This window comes from Apus apus, chromosome 1 (genome assembly GCF_020740795.1).
Source record: "Apus apus isolate bApuApu2 chromosome 1, bApuApu2.pri.cur, whole genome shotgun sequence".
Taxonomy (NCBI): Eukaryota; Metazoa; Chordata; class Aves; order Apodiformes; family Apodidae; genus Apus; species Apus apus.
The window spans coordinates 105630349-105646591 of record NC_067282.1 but is presented as its reverse complement, the minus strand read 5'-3'; the positions used below and the strand labels follow the sequence as shown (position 1 = coordinate 105646591).

Below are 16243 nucleotides of genomic sequence, written 5' to 3'. Positions count from 1 at the left end.
ATTTCCTACATTTCTGAATAAAAACAAATCCACTCTTAGCTTTTCTTGTTACTAATAAAAACCTGTGTAACTGTCTCAACAGATCCTCACTACTACTTAGAACTAAATAATTTTTTTAAATTTTATCAGGACAGCTCAAGCTCTTACAGCAAACCACAGCCAAGGCAGGAGGGGTGCCAAGGTGGCACAAAGCTGTGTTTTCCTTTCTTTAAGCTGTTTCATAGTCAAGGTATATATAACATTGAATCTTTTTATTTGAGAATAGCATTAATGTATAATCACAGAATAATTGGAAGGGACCTTGGCAAATTATCTTCCTCAACCTTCTGTTCAAATGGGCCAAACTCATAGAATCATAGAACCATTCTGGTTGGAAAAGACCTTTAAGATTGAGTCCAACCATTTAAGATAGGGTCCTAACTCTACCAACCATTAGCCCAGCTCTAAGAAGTCCAAAGCTCCCATGTTCTCAAGCACCACATCTGCATGTCTCCTGAAAACCGCCTGTGATGGAGACTCAACTATGTCCCTGGGCAGCCTGTTCCAGTGTTTAATTACCCTTTCAGTGAAGATGTTTTTTCCAGTGTCTTATCTAAACCTGCCCTGGCACAATTTGAGGCCATTTCCTCTTGTCCTATTGCTCATTACTTGGAAGAAGGGACCAACCTCCACTGCCCTACAACCTCCTTTCAGGTAGTTGTAGAGAGCGAGTCACATTTTCAGAGTCACATCAGGTCACACAGGGCCCCGTCCAGTTTTGTGTTGAATGTCTCCAATGATGGAGAATCCACAACATCTCTGGACAGTCTGTTCCAATGTTTCATTATGCACATCATGAATGTTTTTGCTTCTGATACCAGAGTTTCCTTTGCAGCTGCATTTGTCTGTTGCCTTTCATCCTTTTGCTGTGCACCTTTGAGAAGAGTCTGACTCTGTCTTCTGTACCACTTCCCATCTAGTGGCTATAGGCAGCAATAATGTCCCTCCTGAACTCTCTCCCAGGCTGAGCAAGACCAGGTCTCAGCACCTGGTATATCAAGCACTTCAGCTCCAAACCACCTTGGTGGCCCTGCACTGGAAGCCAAAAATAAGCCACAGAACTCCTGGTGTGGTCTTACAAATGATGGTAAGAGGGTTCCCTCAACAGGCTGGCTATTTTCTTGTTAAATGCAGTCCAAGAGTTAGGCTTTTTTGGCTGCTGAGCATACACAGAACTCATGAAGGTTTGAGCAGTTTTTATACTTTCTAGCACAGCAGGATTTCCTCCATGGTCCACATTGTGGACAGCACATAACTTTAAGCAGTCTTTTCATACTCGTGGTATGTTTGTAGAGGGCCTAATGCAGCAAGTCTCTGAGTTGTACATACTAGTGGAATGCAAAGACACATAATGAAAGGCTGATTTGGATAACAGAATAGGTCAGGTAAGGTCCAGTGTTGACTTAGTAGGAGAGTTATAAGATAGGTCAGACTTAGAAGTCCAGAAAAATACGTTTGTTATTAAAAACGCAACCCTAGCGGAAAATGCATGTTTTTAATGTTTGACATATAAATAAAAATGAAAATTAGTTCCTGCACTCTTGTCCTTCCCTGCTGAACCTAACAGAAAGCCAGTGGCACTCATCATGATAATTTGTCTTATCCAGGAAACGTATGTGGCAGGAACTGAAAAAAAATATATCATTATTTCACAATAGGCCAATAAAAGCAAACACAGGAAAGTTATCTTTAGGCACAACTGTAGTATTAAGTATTTTTTGTCTGGATGATGACTTACAGCCTGACTGAGAACTAATTGAAAAATGATGAAAGTATCTATTTTACTTCAATGACTTTAGAATCAGACCCTTAGAGGTAAAATTCTTACACACGTACTAGTGATTAGCATTATAGAAAAATACAGAAATGGCTGATAATCGTGGTATAGACAGCTTTTTTATTGTTGCAGAAAACAAATAAACCCTGTAACACACTTTAATGAGCTGGCCAAGCTATTTTAAAACATCAGCTGTCTTTATTTGCAAAAAAATATTAAAAAAAGAGTCTCCTGACACATTCTATATCCCTTTGTGGTCCAATTTTCAGATTAATAGATTTTATTTTTTTTTTCCTCTCATTTTCCTTCAAAGACTCACATTTCCAGGATCTCTAGAGCATCCTGTTGCATTTTGTACCCTTTCCTCCATTCTGTAAAAAAGCTAAAATCTTTCAGCATACAAACCCTGTAGTTCTAACTTTTTCTAATATATTCAGAAATCTGTTCTTTTATTACTTTTTTTTTTTAAATTCAAAAACTGAAACCAGCCTTCCGGTACTTTTCATAAAATAGAATTAATTTTAAAAGTCTAACAGCATGATACTATTTAAAATAAGAACTCTGTTAGATATCCCATGTTAAATTAAACAATAACACTCTGAAATATACATAACATAATGATAGTAGTCTCCTAAGTGAATATATCCTATGGTGAAATTCATAGAGGTAATGGAGGTTTTGCATACTATTTAAGCCATAAAGTCATATGTAGGGTTCTGCTATAAAAGGAGGTGCACAAAAATGCCAGTGAATCCTCCAACATGCTACAGAATCAATTTCAGTTCCTACTCTGCTTTGGGAGGTCCAAAGGTGCCCCAGGGAAAGGCTGCAGCTGCATGTTCTTATGGAAACAGAAGATTCTAGAAAATATGAAGCTTAAAAACAACCCTCCAAGCAACATGACAACACAGAGGGAGGGATGGGGCAAATACTCCTGAAGATTTATTCTGAAAGCAAGAATGTCAGTTTCCAACTTCCTGGCACTGGGAACTCCTTCCCGTAAGCATAACAGAACACTAAGCTGGAAAATATTAATCTCCAAATGTAAAATATTTTGAATTATTTGAACATGTGTTACATGGGCCTTTTCATGCAAATGTCACTAATATGAAACTTCTTCATGCCCCTGTAGAACTTGAAGCACACAATCCGAAAGGCTGAGGACTTCACCTTACCAATAGCTTACCTTTCTGATATAAAATATATGGATAGACACATATGTCTGTAGATGTAACTACAAGTTTTCATGCAACAGAGGCCTATTTAGAGCACATTCATTCAAATCCCCTACTACAGAACTACAAATTTTAATTTGGCAATTATAGTGGCTTTTACAAGAACAGATTATACATTTGGAAAACTATATTTTATTTCTACAAATTATTATTTTGGAAAACAATTTGGACAGAGACCTTCCCATTCTTCTGATCTATCAGAATATTAATTGTAAGGCTGCATACAAAAAATACACATAGAATTAAAAAGTTGTATACTAAAATGTATGGTATGTCACCATGGGAAAAATCCTCAAACAAGGGTGTCATTTAAGCCCACTCTTTCATCTTAAGTCTGCTAATTTCATAGTTTATAGACCAATACAGTTATTTTACTGTCATCAGCTGCACAAGAGCCTCAGCTATTGAAAAATCAATTTAGTAATAAATAGTGAAAATAATCACTTCCCAATTTTGTTTACTTATCTAATTGACAGAAGTTCAAACCTATGTTTTGAATACTGGCAAATTAATTGAGTAGAAATAAATTATCTGAATCTTTTTGGATTACTACTTTAGGGTGACAGAAATCATTATCTAAAAGTACCTTTTCCTCTTCTTTGCTTAAAAGCCTCAGTAACTAGCTTGGCTGTGGGTCTTGTTCTACATAAATACTTTTTTCAGATTAAGCCCCTCCACTGCACCTAGCAGTGCAGACTCAACCTATACTCTTAGAACCAATGAGTAAAAGTAGGCACTGAAAATTGTTTGTAGTCAAATTAACTAATAATATTACTTATTATTATGCTATTTTTACTAAATAGTAGTCAAATTAATTAATGATATTACTTATTATTATACTAATTTTTTTTACTAAATAAAATCAAAATTAATCCAGTACAACTGAAAGCCATGTTTTCAATAACATATGTTACAAGGAATTTGAATAGACAGCATGCCTTGGCAAAGTCCATGGACAGAATTAAGATTTTAAGGATATTATAGTATTTGATCTCTTTGAATGGTATTGTTAATTATCTTTGAGTTTTGCTAAGCCTACATGGTTCACTGCTTGTAGTAGAAGCTGCAAACCTTCTTCAAAATACTACAATGCTGAAGCAGTGTTTCTGAGTAAACGCTTGTTGGCATCTTAAGAAGAGGTTTCCATTTATTATTTTTTTTCACTGTCCACAAATTTCTGTTTTATGAAGAAACCCTATCTGACCTTCAAATATAAAACATCTTGATTGTTTTGACGTAAGGTGAAATGAAGCAATAGCGTAAGCTGTATTCTGTCATGCCCCTCAGCTACTTACATCCTGGCATATTTTATATTCTCAGTATTTCCCATGAACATTATTTGCAGATGAAGTTTGTCTAAAGAAAAAAAAGATGAGTCTCTTGTAAGCCTGCCTTACATTTATATTATTGAAGATCAAATTCTGCAAAACATCAGTCTTCAAGCAGATGACTAAAATGTAGTATTTTTCCTTTAATGAAAACATGGATGACACTAATGCTAATATTAAATGTCTTTGCTGCACACTTTTTAGAGTCTTTTGGTTTAATTATAGAGAATTTAATATGACATATACAACCACAGATGATATAATATGTAATGCATTTGCTTTAAAGAAATGTATACCACTCATTTGACAGAAAGATTGACTTTATATATTTGAAATGAATAAACGTTACACTGCTCTTTTAGTATGGTCAACTTGAGGTCACTTATTTTTCCTGGGTGATTTTGAAAATGTCCTGTTACACATGTTGCTAGGATATGGAATTTCTTTGTTTTTAAAATGTTTGCTTTGACATTTCAATTAGAAATGTGGCTCTCTATTTTGAAAGAAAAGATGAAATGGAAACAAAACCCAAAAACAGTAAGAGCTTGGTAGCACGCCAATGGGACTAGCAGTTTGAAATGTTCTAAAGCAACTAAAGATGTGTTATAATAAAGCATATTTCATGGAGCATGTGGCTTCGTAATGAAGTAGTCAGCTGTGCTAAGAAGGTATTTTACACCTAAAGTAAAAAAAAATATTTTTTAAAAAAAGTCAGTTTACTAAGACAGAACTCCTATTAAAATTCATTAAACAGATCTCTGTAAAGGTTGCAACAAACTCTTGAAATAGAGCACAAAGCAATACTGTGAGTTTCAATGACTTTTAAATCACAACCACAGGAGAGGTATGACTCTGATCTTTTACAGGTTACGCAGGTCTGGAAAGATAAGCACTACTTTGGATTTTCATCTTAGATCATATCTGGCCTGACTTTTCAGAATAAGCAACTACCCACATGTCCAACTTCATTAGCTCACATACTGCTGGCAGACACTCTACATATTAGGAAGCAGGGTGTTTTTTAAAGAAAATTAAAATACTTTTTTCATTTTGAAAATTCTGTCTACTAATCTCACCCAGTAATACAGTGATAGATTTAGGAGCAGAATCAAAATCTCATGACATTCATTTCCATGTATTAAGTGATACTAAGATGGATCATTAGAGAAGAGGAAGCCAGTTAACAGAAATGCAGTCTATATTTAGACATTTATTCTTCCATTTCATTAGAGAATGTATTAAATGTCACATTCTGTTGCACAGCCAATTAGAGAGGTAAGTACAATAATAAACAGTTTTCCCGCTGGTTTTGTTACCAGCACAGCATGGGATAAAAAAAAGAGACAGGGCTACCCATCCAGGAACTTAAGGGAGAGAAAGACTGCAATAGTGATGGCTTAACCAGCTAAAATATTTTAGCCTTGAGTTAAGATGAAATGCAGATATAACTCAGTTAATTTTAAAACATGACTAATATTAATTTGAATTCTCAGGACTTAATAATTTTATTTCATATTTAAGTAAAATAGATCTACTGAAGGAAAAGTAAGCTATGGATTTACCTGCCAGAATAATATGATAAAATGACTAAGAAAACCATATAATTCTGAATCAAGTATTTGACAACATAATATTCTAAAAAAATTCTGAAAGAGATTAAAAGTTAATGTGTAAACAAATCTTCTTTGGCCCTCAACCCATTCAAATGACATCTAGTGTCCTCTGTAGGTCATACTGCAACCATCACTTACTATTGAAATTTACCCATGCCATTTTAAAGATCTTTTATTCAATAAAATACTATATAATTCTACACAATAAATATTGTAATCATTAATACTGATTAAACAAATTATTTACTAATCTAGAAGGTAAAGCAAACAAAAAGTCTCAATAGAAAGTTTAAACCACTGAAAATGTAAGAAAACAAGCAGAAATATAAGAAAACTAGCAGAATGAATTCTATGGGACATCTGCATATTTTAATATACATGTTCTTATAAAACTGCTTAGTACAGACGCTAGCCAAAAAATGTCCATTGTTTCCTCCCCTCTTTTTAATTAAAACAAAGAGAAAGAATGTCAGTATCTTCCTTACAATAAATCAAATTTTTTATTAGGAGGAGGAGGAAGCAGAAAAGAATGTTATAATAGAGTCTTAAACTCACTTTAGAAACAAACTGAATGGAAATTTGATACTGAAAAGTTTTGCACAGGCAAGACAAATCTTTTATACTGAGCAATATGAAATCTAGAAGGCAGGTAATTACATTCAAGCTATACAATAGCAAATTACTTTTATTGCTACTGAGTAGCTAAAGTTTAGCCTTTTTTCCCTTGCACATGTATTTCCATATTTTTTCTGTGTTTTCAAAGATAAGTAACACTCATGCCATTTTGCTGACAAAACACTTGCATTAATGAGCTGTTCCTTTCTTTAAGATGATGACTGAGGAGCTTTTCATAACCCAACAGCAGCAGGATATAAGCCTCTCAGAACAGAAGCAACAGAAGAAATGGTATGAAACAGGGTATCTTTTCTTGTAGCAACCTGGAACTTACTATGCAATTCCTTCTTTCTCATGAGGTTTATATTTCAAGCCCTGGCTTTCATTCTCTTACAACACAATCAGCACAAGCAATAGAAAGATAAAGAGATCTGCCTTAAATACCAGAGAAATTATTAAATACTCTTTCCCCCCCGCCTCCCCCCCCCTCAATTGGTTACCTTAACATCTAATCCAATAATTGTGTTTATAGGATAAATTAGCTTAAGTAAAAACTGCATGTATTGCAGCCTAATATCCCTTCTGTGTTTCCTGTTGAAAATATTTTAATACAGAGTAACAATCATGAGGGCTTCAGCTTGAAAAATTAGTGGTTTTCATACCTTTTGTTTGATGATCATGTTGTTGATATCATCAAGGTCACCTACTATGACTCTCTGAGATTTTATCTCTCGGTCCAGTCGAGAAAGCCAGTCAGTGAGTTCTGCCCATGCCTTATTGAAGTCAGCCAAGGCTGGAACCTCCAAAAGCACAGAAGATGGCATTTCTGGTTTGAAGGTGGTGGTTTCCTTGGTTACCCTGGTTTGTGTATCCACAGCAACAGCTTCACCAGAAGTTACTGAAAAAAAATAAAAAATAAAAAAAAGAAGCTAAAATTACTGAATAAATGAACTATGATGAATGTTTATTTCAGTAATAGAATGTATGCAATAAGAAGGGTAACAGAAATAAACATGTCTCTTGATGTTATGCCTACTGGAAATATGAACATCAAAAGTAAAAGAATATGAATTCATTTTCCCACAATATTTCTAATATAGTGAATGCCTAGCACTCAGTATTCTCAGCATATTAAAATTTCATCCTTGAAAGACCAGTTGGACCTGGCAACATTAGTAAAGATGTCAGTGTAATAAGAATCTCCACTCAAGGTCAATGAAGTATTGCTATATATGAGTCATCTTCCAAAATCTAGTAGTGTGTTCAGATCTGTTGAGGCTAGAGGCAGGTTGAAGAAAAGTTGGTAGGAATATCCAATGTATCACAGAATGAACATGTATATAGAAACACGTTTCTTCCATGGTCTCCAGTCACTCTGTAGATGTAGATTATTTCACCAGCTATCTTCTGATTTACTGTTACCATCAGGCATTTCCCATAGGCTCTGTGACTAACACGGGAGCTTACACAAAAAAAAAAAAATCAGGCTTGGCTGATTTTTTAATTTTTCTCCTCTTAATTTGAAATTATTACGGGCTATTATTTGGATATTCGTGTATTTTTTTTCCTTCTATTTGGAAAAAAATGGACACATGTCCTTTCTGGCTTTATTAGTTGTTCTTGCTCTATTAGTTTTAAAGAATCTATTAATTATTCATTGTTTGGACTGGGGAAGCACCCAACACTTTTTGTCTGCAGTCAAAAACTATGACAGGTGCCACAGGTAGAATCACAGAATCATAGAATGGTTTGGGTTGGAAGGAACCTTAAAGATCATTTAGTTCCAACCTCTCTGCATGGGCAGTGACACCTTCCACTAGACCAGGTTGCTTAAAGTCCCATCCAATCTGACCTAGAAGAAGCTACCATTGGACAGATGTCATACAGAGAGGCACTAAATTATTCAGAATTTCAAGACAAATTTTTATTTCTCAATATTTGTTATTTACAAATAGATGGCTAGAAACAGACTAATTTTTTCCTGTTCAGTTAATAATGCAAAAGTAATTAATTGTGCTCAATATTATGACAGATGAGGCTACACTGAATTGCATGTGGTTAATGTTTTCTCATTTTTTAAGTCCAGCCAAACACAAAAAATACTAAAATAAGGGCAACAGAATCACACAATCATGCAGAATAACATAATTGTCCTGGTAGGAAAAGACCTTAAGATCATTGAGTCCAACCATTAACCTAACTCTGTTGAATCCAGTGCCAAACCATGTCCCTAAGCACCACATCTAGATGTCTTTTAAACACCTCCAGAGATGGTTATTCAAACACCTCTCTGGGCAGCCTATTCCAGTGCTTAATCACCCTTTCAGTGAAGAAGTTTCTTCTACTATCCAATTCAAACCTCCCCTGGTGCAACTTGAGGCCACTTCCTCTTGTCCTATCATTAGCCACCTGGGAGACTAACACCCACGTGGCTCCTGGCTACAACCTCCTTTCAGGTAGTTGTAGAGTGTGAGGAGGTTTCCTCTCAGCCTCCTATTCTTCAGGCTGAAAAACCCCAGTTCCCTCAGCTGCTCCTCATAAGACTTGTTCTTCAAACCCTTCACCAGCTTAATTTGCCCTTCTCTGGACAACCTGCAGCACCTTGATGTCTTTCTTGTAGTAAGAGGCTCAGAACTGAACACAGTACTTGAGGTGCAGTCTCGCTAGTGTTGAGTACAGGGGGACAATCACTTCTTTAGTCCTGCTGGGCCCACTGCTGCTGATCCAAGCCCAGACGCCGTTGGCCTTCTTGGCCACCTAGGCACACTTCTGGCTCATATTCAACCAGCTGTCGATCAACACCCCCGGTTCCTTTCCAGCAATTCTTCTCCAAGTCCATAGTGTTGCATGAGGTTGTTGTGACCCAAGTGCAGGACGCAATATTTGGCCTTATTGAATCTCATACAACTGGCCTTGGCCCATTGATCCAGCCTGTCCAGGTCCCTCTGTAAAGCCTTCCTACCCTCAGATAGATCAACACTCCCTCCCAGCTTAATGTCATCTGCAAACTTACTGAGGATGTACTCAATCTCCTCATTCAGACAATTGATAAAGATACTAAAGAGAACTGTCCCCAACACTAAGCCCTGAGGAACATCATTTGTGACCGGTCACCAACTGGATTTAACTCCACCCACCGCAACTCTTTGGGCCTGGCCACCCAGACAATTTTTTTTTATTCAGTGAAGAGTACACTGGTCTAGACCATATGTAGCCAGTTTCTCCAAGAGAATGCTGTGACAAACAGTGTCAAAGGCTTTAATAAGGTCCAGGTAAACAAAATCCACAGCCTTTCCCTTATCCACTAAGCAGGTCACACTGTCATAGAAGGTTTTTCAAGCAGGTACATATGAACAGGAACAGGAATTCAAGAATGCATGGTGTGCTTCACTGAGGTGGCTAAAATATTAGAAAAGAGAGTGTGAATACTTACCCTGTAGAGTAGCTAGAGAATCTCCATCTGAATCAGCTGCCTAAATAGTACAATACCTAAACCACAACAACAGAAATAAAACTGTGTGGAGTGTGTCTTACTCTAAAGGATCAAGATGTTGGTTTTCATTTTTCCCAGTCTCCTTTCAGAGCAAACTCTTCCCATGAGGTAGCTTGTTTAACAGAAAAAAAACCCCACAAAATGAGTGTCACAACAGGCACAGTAAGTTGTTTTTTTTTTTTTGCTTTCTAGCATTTCTGAGAGTCTGATGGCTTTCCTCATTGTCATTCATGCCATTTCAGGAAAGTCTGCCTGAAAATTCAAGTAGCAGGTGAGGGTTCAAAAGTTTGGCCACAAAATCACTCGGAACATGAAAATAATCAGTAACATTAACTGATACTGTAAGGAATTTAGAAGCTATTTTTCACTAATGAGAAAGGTTTTGAGTTTAAATCACTGGGAAATCAGCGACCCTCTTCAATACTGCAGAAAAGGAAAAAGCTGTGCACTAACATCTAAATGATTGTCCCTGTAAAAGCACCATAAGATGCTGTCAGCATTAAAAATGCTATATGATTACAAACAATTTCCTGAAATAACTAACATATATGCACTTTATCTAGCCTGAATAAATGGCAAAATCATAATACCAAAGATGATTCCTGCAAATTAAGATTTTTAATTACACTCATTTCAGTTAAATATATTTGTTCACTCATCCATAGAATTATTGCATATCTGAAGTGCAATCCATGTACTTTTCCTTTCTGTACATTAAAATCGCATACCTGTGGATAATTATGAATTAATTAATTATTGTAAAGGGATGTTCTAACATAAAATCACACAAACAGGTGAGAAAATGTATGTAACTTTTTCTGGCACAGAAAGAGGTTTGTAAAGGATTTTTTTTTTTTTTTGTACCATCATCTTGTTTGATATAGCAGAGTACCTTGTACAATTAAAGATTAGCAGGTTTTAATATCAAAAGAAAACCAGATAACACTAAAGGATCTCTTCCTTCACCTTTTTATTTAATTATTTATATTTTCATATATAGATTTGGATAATTAATAATAAAAATCTGTATTTAACAGGTTTTCTTTCATCTCTGTTGAAATTACTCCAGATTTGGCCTGGTCTATTTCTTTTTATCTAAATTATACAAGCAAACAGAGAGTAGCTCTACTCAGAACTGGTAAGGTCACACCTGGAGTACTGTGTCCAGTTCTGGGCTCCCCAGTAGAAGACAGCTATAGAGTTACTGGAGAGAGTCCAGTGAAGGGCCACAAAGCTGATTAAGGGACTAAAGCATCTCTCATACGACAAAAGCTTGAGAGAGCAGGGACAGTTTAGCCTAGAAAAGAGAAGTCTCCAGCAGGATCTCAATGACTTGGATGAATATCTGAAGGGAGAGTGCAAAGGAGATGGAGCCAGGCTTTTTCCAGTGGTGTCCTATGACAAGACAAGAGGCCATGGGCACAAACTGAAACAAAGGAGTTCCCTCTGAATATCAGGAAATGCTTTTTGACTGTCAGAGTGACTGAGCCCTAGACACGTTATCCAGCAAGGTTGTGGAGTCTCCATCCTCGGAGATACTCATAAGCTGCCTGGACATGGTCCTGGGCAGTGTCCTCTAGATCACACTGCCTGAGCAGGGAGGTTGGAGCAGATAAACTCCCAGAAAATCACTGAGAAAACAGAGTATTAGTCATCACTTTCTCTGTCTTCATTGCTCTGTCCAGAAACTAAGGTGAATCCAAAAAGGGACACAGGATAATCATTAATACCCTCAGAATTATACATATTGTTTTCTGCCAATATAATAATCACAGTTTAATGGGAATGGCTTGATTGTACTCTTTAAATATTTACAATCAGAAAGCTATTGTATGTTTCACCTTTGTTCAGTGGGTGGTAGAAAATAGCAGAGAAGTCTTTGAGTGTATCTGTCTCTGATTAACATAATTTAATTGTCTGAAGGAAAAAAAAGTGAACAACAAAGAGCAGCAACTAGAAATAAATAATGAAAACAAAATATACCATATTTTCCTATAGATTTCAAAATATTTTTTTTGTTTTTATTCTGTTTGTTCTCATGATGCCCTTTAGAGTTTTCTGTATTTGATGTGTTTTTATGCCTTCCTCTCTCAGAGCTGGGTATTAAAAATCTGTCTGACACCTACAGAAAATTATATACTAAAGACATAAATTCACAGATTTGTCTACATTGTTTCACCCCTAGCTGGGAATTCAACTCCACAGATCAGTCGCATTTGCTTGTCACAATTCCAAAATGTCATCTGCTTTCATCCTCTCCTCAGATTAACTCCATAATACTGCAGGTTAAACTGATTCAGAGCAAGGCTCATTATTTACAGTGAGGTATTCCATATCAAGACACATACAATTACTGAAAAACATAGTTCAGTGTTTCATTCCAGAAATTTACCAAAGCAGTGAAGTGTGAAAAGTATGCATAAGTGTTGACTTGCAGTCTTTACCAAGCTTGGATATTTAGGTCCATTTCCATCTGGCCTAAAGTTCATATAAAGGCCTTGCATTTCCTCTGTGACTTCAGAGATTCTTTGACAACAGAAAAAGAGTTGCTTAGCTTGGCATTCACATAGGTTAACAGATGTCTTATCTCAGAGGAAATTTCTATTCTTATAAGTATTTCAAGTAAAATGGAGAAAAACTTTCTAAACTGGGACTCCACAGAGCCTTTGCAAGTAGACTCAGAGTGTCTGACATGACTGCTTGGCATCCCAAAACATCTCACATATTTTGGTCTGAGTATATACTCAAGAGTTTGCAATTTATTTTTTTAATTTATGTTCTAGTGGCAGCTATTCCAGAAGAGTGTATTCCTGATCTTCTAATGTTCATGGTTTATTGCTTTAGATTTTGACTCAGTTTTGTTGTTTTTTTTTTCCTCTGATATAGTTCTTTTGCATCAGGAAACTTGAAATACTTCAGAGAGGACTGTAACATACTAGCAGAAGTGCACTGTCCAGTATAATATCTTCTTAAAAGCTTCAAGTTATCTGCTGCTGACTGAGTATGGTAATAATCTGTTCCATTTTGACTAAGCAGTTAAAATATTTAAGTTATCAAATTACTTACAGTAATTACCTTTGAAAAGTGAACGCATAGTTTCTCTTCTGACATTTATCTCCCCTCAACAAAAATATCACTTGAAACAGTACATCAGTCTCTTATTTCTCTTTCTTCCATGCTTGCACAGATATGATATGGTTCATTCAACAGAAGCGTATAAATGATTGATTAAATTAACAGAGAAGTAAAAATCAACATTAATTACACAATATGTAGCAATAGATCTCCTTCCTTAATTTATACAGAACTGCACTGACAGTTTCTGTAAATCAAAGGAGACAGTTTGTTGGTTTTGTATTTGTTGTGTTTCTGTTTGTTGTTTGTGGGTTTTTTTGTTGTTGTTTTGTTTTGCTTTGTTTTCCCCAGGTCAACTAATTTGTAAATGCAGAACTAGAGTAAAATTATTTTTTCAAATATCCAAGTAGCAAATTCTATCCTACTGCAACATATCAGAAATACAATTCAGGACTTAATCTTTCAACTTATTTAAAGGTTATATCAGATCACTCTTGTGATACAATAAATCACAAAACAAAAAGAACAATTAGAAACTGAGACACTAAACACACTAACTTGTAAGTTTTAAGGTAATTTCTCATTAGCATTTTCTGCTGCTTCATGAAGAAGGAAACATTGTAGAACAATAATAGGAAAAAAAAAGATAAAAATAAAATGTCTAACAAAGAGCTAAAAACCAATCTAACAATACTCTGAACTAGATGTGATTTGCAACTAGTTCAACTCGAAATACACTGAATGAATGGAGTATGTTGGTAATTTTAGTCAAACTTTAAGAGTAAGAATAATAGGAAAGTGTCATGAAATTGAAATGCAAATATTAAGTACAGAAATAAGAGAAGGAAAATTAAGTCAACTGCAGGAAAGTACTTTTTTGTTGTTGTTTTTTTTCCCCACTTTGTTAATTCTGCTTATTTCAGTGTTCTGTTTCAAGAGAGGGTCAAACTGACCCTCTGACCCAAGTCAGAACAAATCAAACTCCTTATTCAGATACGGAACAGTAAGAGAGTAGATAGGAAGAATTAAAACACTCCCAAAAGTCTCAAACCCCTTCCAACACACCCTTTGAAGCCAAAGTCCCTAAGCAGAACAGATTCAGTTCACAGGAATCTTCCTCACTATTCTTGTGAATATTTAAAGTAGCGTTGAGGTTTTAATTATTTAAGGTAACTGTATCTACCACGTCATAGCTTTTAGACAATGAAGAAGTAACACTGTACCTGGATGTTGATTTTAATTCAATTTGCATGTCTAGCCTGGGGATTTAGTTCCATGGTTAGCAGGACCAATTAAGGCATATGCCAGCCTTAAATCCTACATACAATGAATAATAGTAACATACACCCACTAAATTTTGTTTCAGTTTTAGTTGAAGAAATCCAGTCATGTTTTACTCACTCTGAGGAAAACAGTGGAAGAACAGCTGTACCCTGTGGCATATACACTGACAACATCACTCATTGAATTCATTACTTTAACACAAAGAACACTGCCTTGTCTAGAGATAGACCAAATGAGCATTTCCTCAGTGGGCAAACCAGCAGTTCACTGATTTGGAGGTGGCACAATTTGCTTATTTCACAGGAATTCTCAGTGTTATCTAAACAGCACTTAAGCCTTATGAATTTGATTGGGAACTGCTAGACTCCACAACAGCATAAAGCGGAAGATCTATACCTAAAGAAGTGTGTTTTTTCCTTTGATTTTTTCTTTATGCTGTGTCATTGCAGCTGATTTTCTACAGGATTTGAATATCCATATTTTTAAATTCCAACCAGGCTTCCCGGAGAGAGATGAAGGGAAGATGGTTCTGAGACTAATTTATTCTTTAGACTTGCCCCAGTAATAAATTAATAATCTCATCTCTCTCTGTCCTTCAAATTAGAGGAAATAAAACTAGTACATTAAGTTCTCACATGCAGTACAACCCTTCCATGCAAAGTGCTTACTGCCAATAACACTTTTTGCAGAGGGGGCTACATCTACCTCATCCTGTTTAGAATGACTAAGGATTAGATGGAAATTACTTTAAAAATTGGCATTTTAAAAGACAAATTGTGCCATGAATGCTTTATTAATGTTGTTCACCTGAATAAATTATTATGTGGAGTAAAAAAAGAAGCTGGCAAGTCAACATTTGTTAAAGATGATGAGACAGCTAAGGGGCTGCCTTGCTATAGCAGTAGAGCATTAATGTTCCAAGGGAAAGCAGGGGTAACACCACACTTGTGATGCTTTCATGCTGAACCACTTGGTTCAAAGGGCAATGATTAATGTCATAAAGTCTAGCTGGAGGTCAGCAACTAGTGGTGTTCCACTGGGATCAATACTGTGTCCAATTCTATGTGACATCTCTAAGGATCTCAATGATGGGAGAGACTATACCCTCAGCAAATCTGCAGATGACACAAAGCCAGGAGGAGTGGCTGCGTTAGGAGGACTATTGCTAACAGGAAGACAGATGTGATCTTTCCCCTCTAATCAGCACCTGCAATACGGTGTCCAGTTCTGGGCTCCCCAGTAGAAGACAGCTATAGAGTTACTGGAGAGAGTCCAGTGAAGGGCCACAAAGCTGATTAAGGGACTAAAGCATCTCTCATACGACAAAAGCTTGAGAGAGCAGGGACAGTTTAGCCTAGAAAAGAGAAGTCTCCAGCAGGATCTCAATGACTTGGATGAATATCTGAAGGGAGAGTGCAAAGGAGATGGAGCCAGGCTTTTTCCAGTGGTGTCCTATGACAAGACAAGAGGCCATGGGCACAAACTGAAACAAAGGAGTTCCCTCTGAATATCAGGAAATGCTTTTTGACTGTCAGAGTGACTGAGCCCTAGATACGTTATCCAGCAAGGCTGTGGAGTCTCCATCCTTGGAGATACTCATAAGCTGCCTGGACATGGTCCTGGGCAGTGTCCTCTAGATCACACTGCCTGAGCAGGGAGGTTGGAACAGATGTCCTCCAGAGGTCCCTTCCAAGCTCAACCATTCTGTGGTCCTGGAAAGATACCTTCTCAGTTCCAAATATTTGCTTAATAGCCTAATCAGAAATGAGTGAGGACAGAGAATA

General features: G+C 36.4%; 1 protein-coding gene across 7 annotated transcripts in view; it reads right to left on the bottom strand.

Annotated features, from left to right (window-relative positions):
* Positions 1-16243, bottom strand: part of DMD (dystrophin) — a 1087789-nt gene that overhangs the window by 317449 nt on the left and 754097 nt on the right. For all 7 annotated transcript variants that reach the window (XM_051641663.1, XM_051641654.1, XM_051641680.1 and 4 more), the window contains one exon: positions 7270-7505. In XM_051641663.1, coding sequence (XP_051497623.1) covers positions 7270-7505 — 236 coding nt within the window. The remainder of the gene's footprint in view (positions 1-7269; positions 7506-16243) is intronic.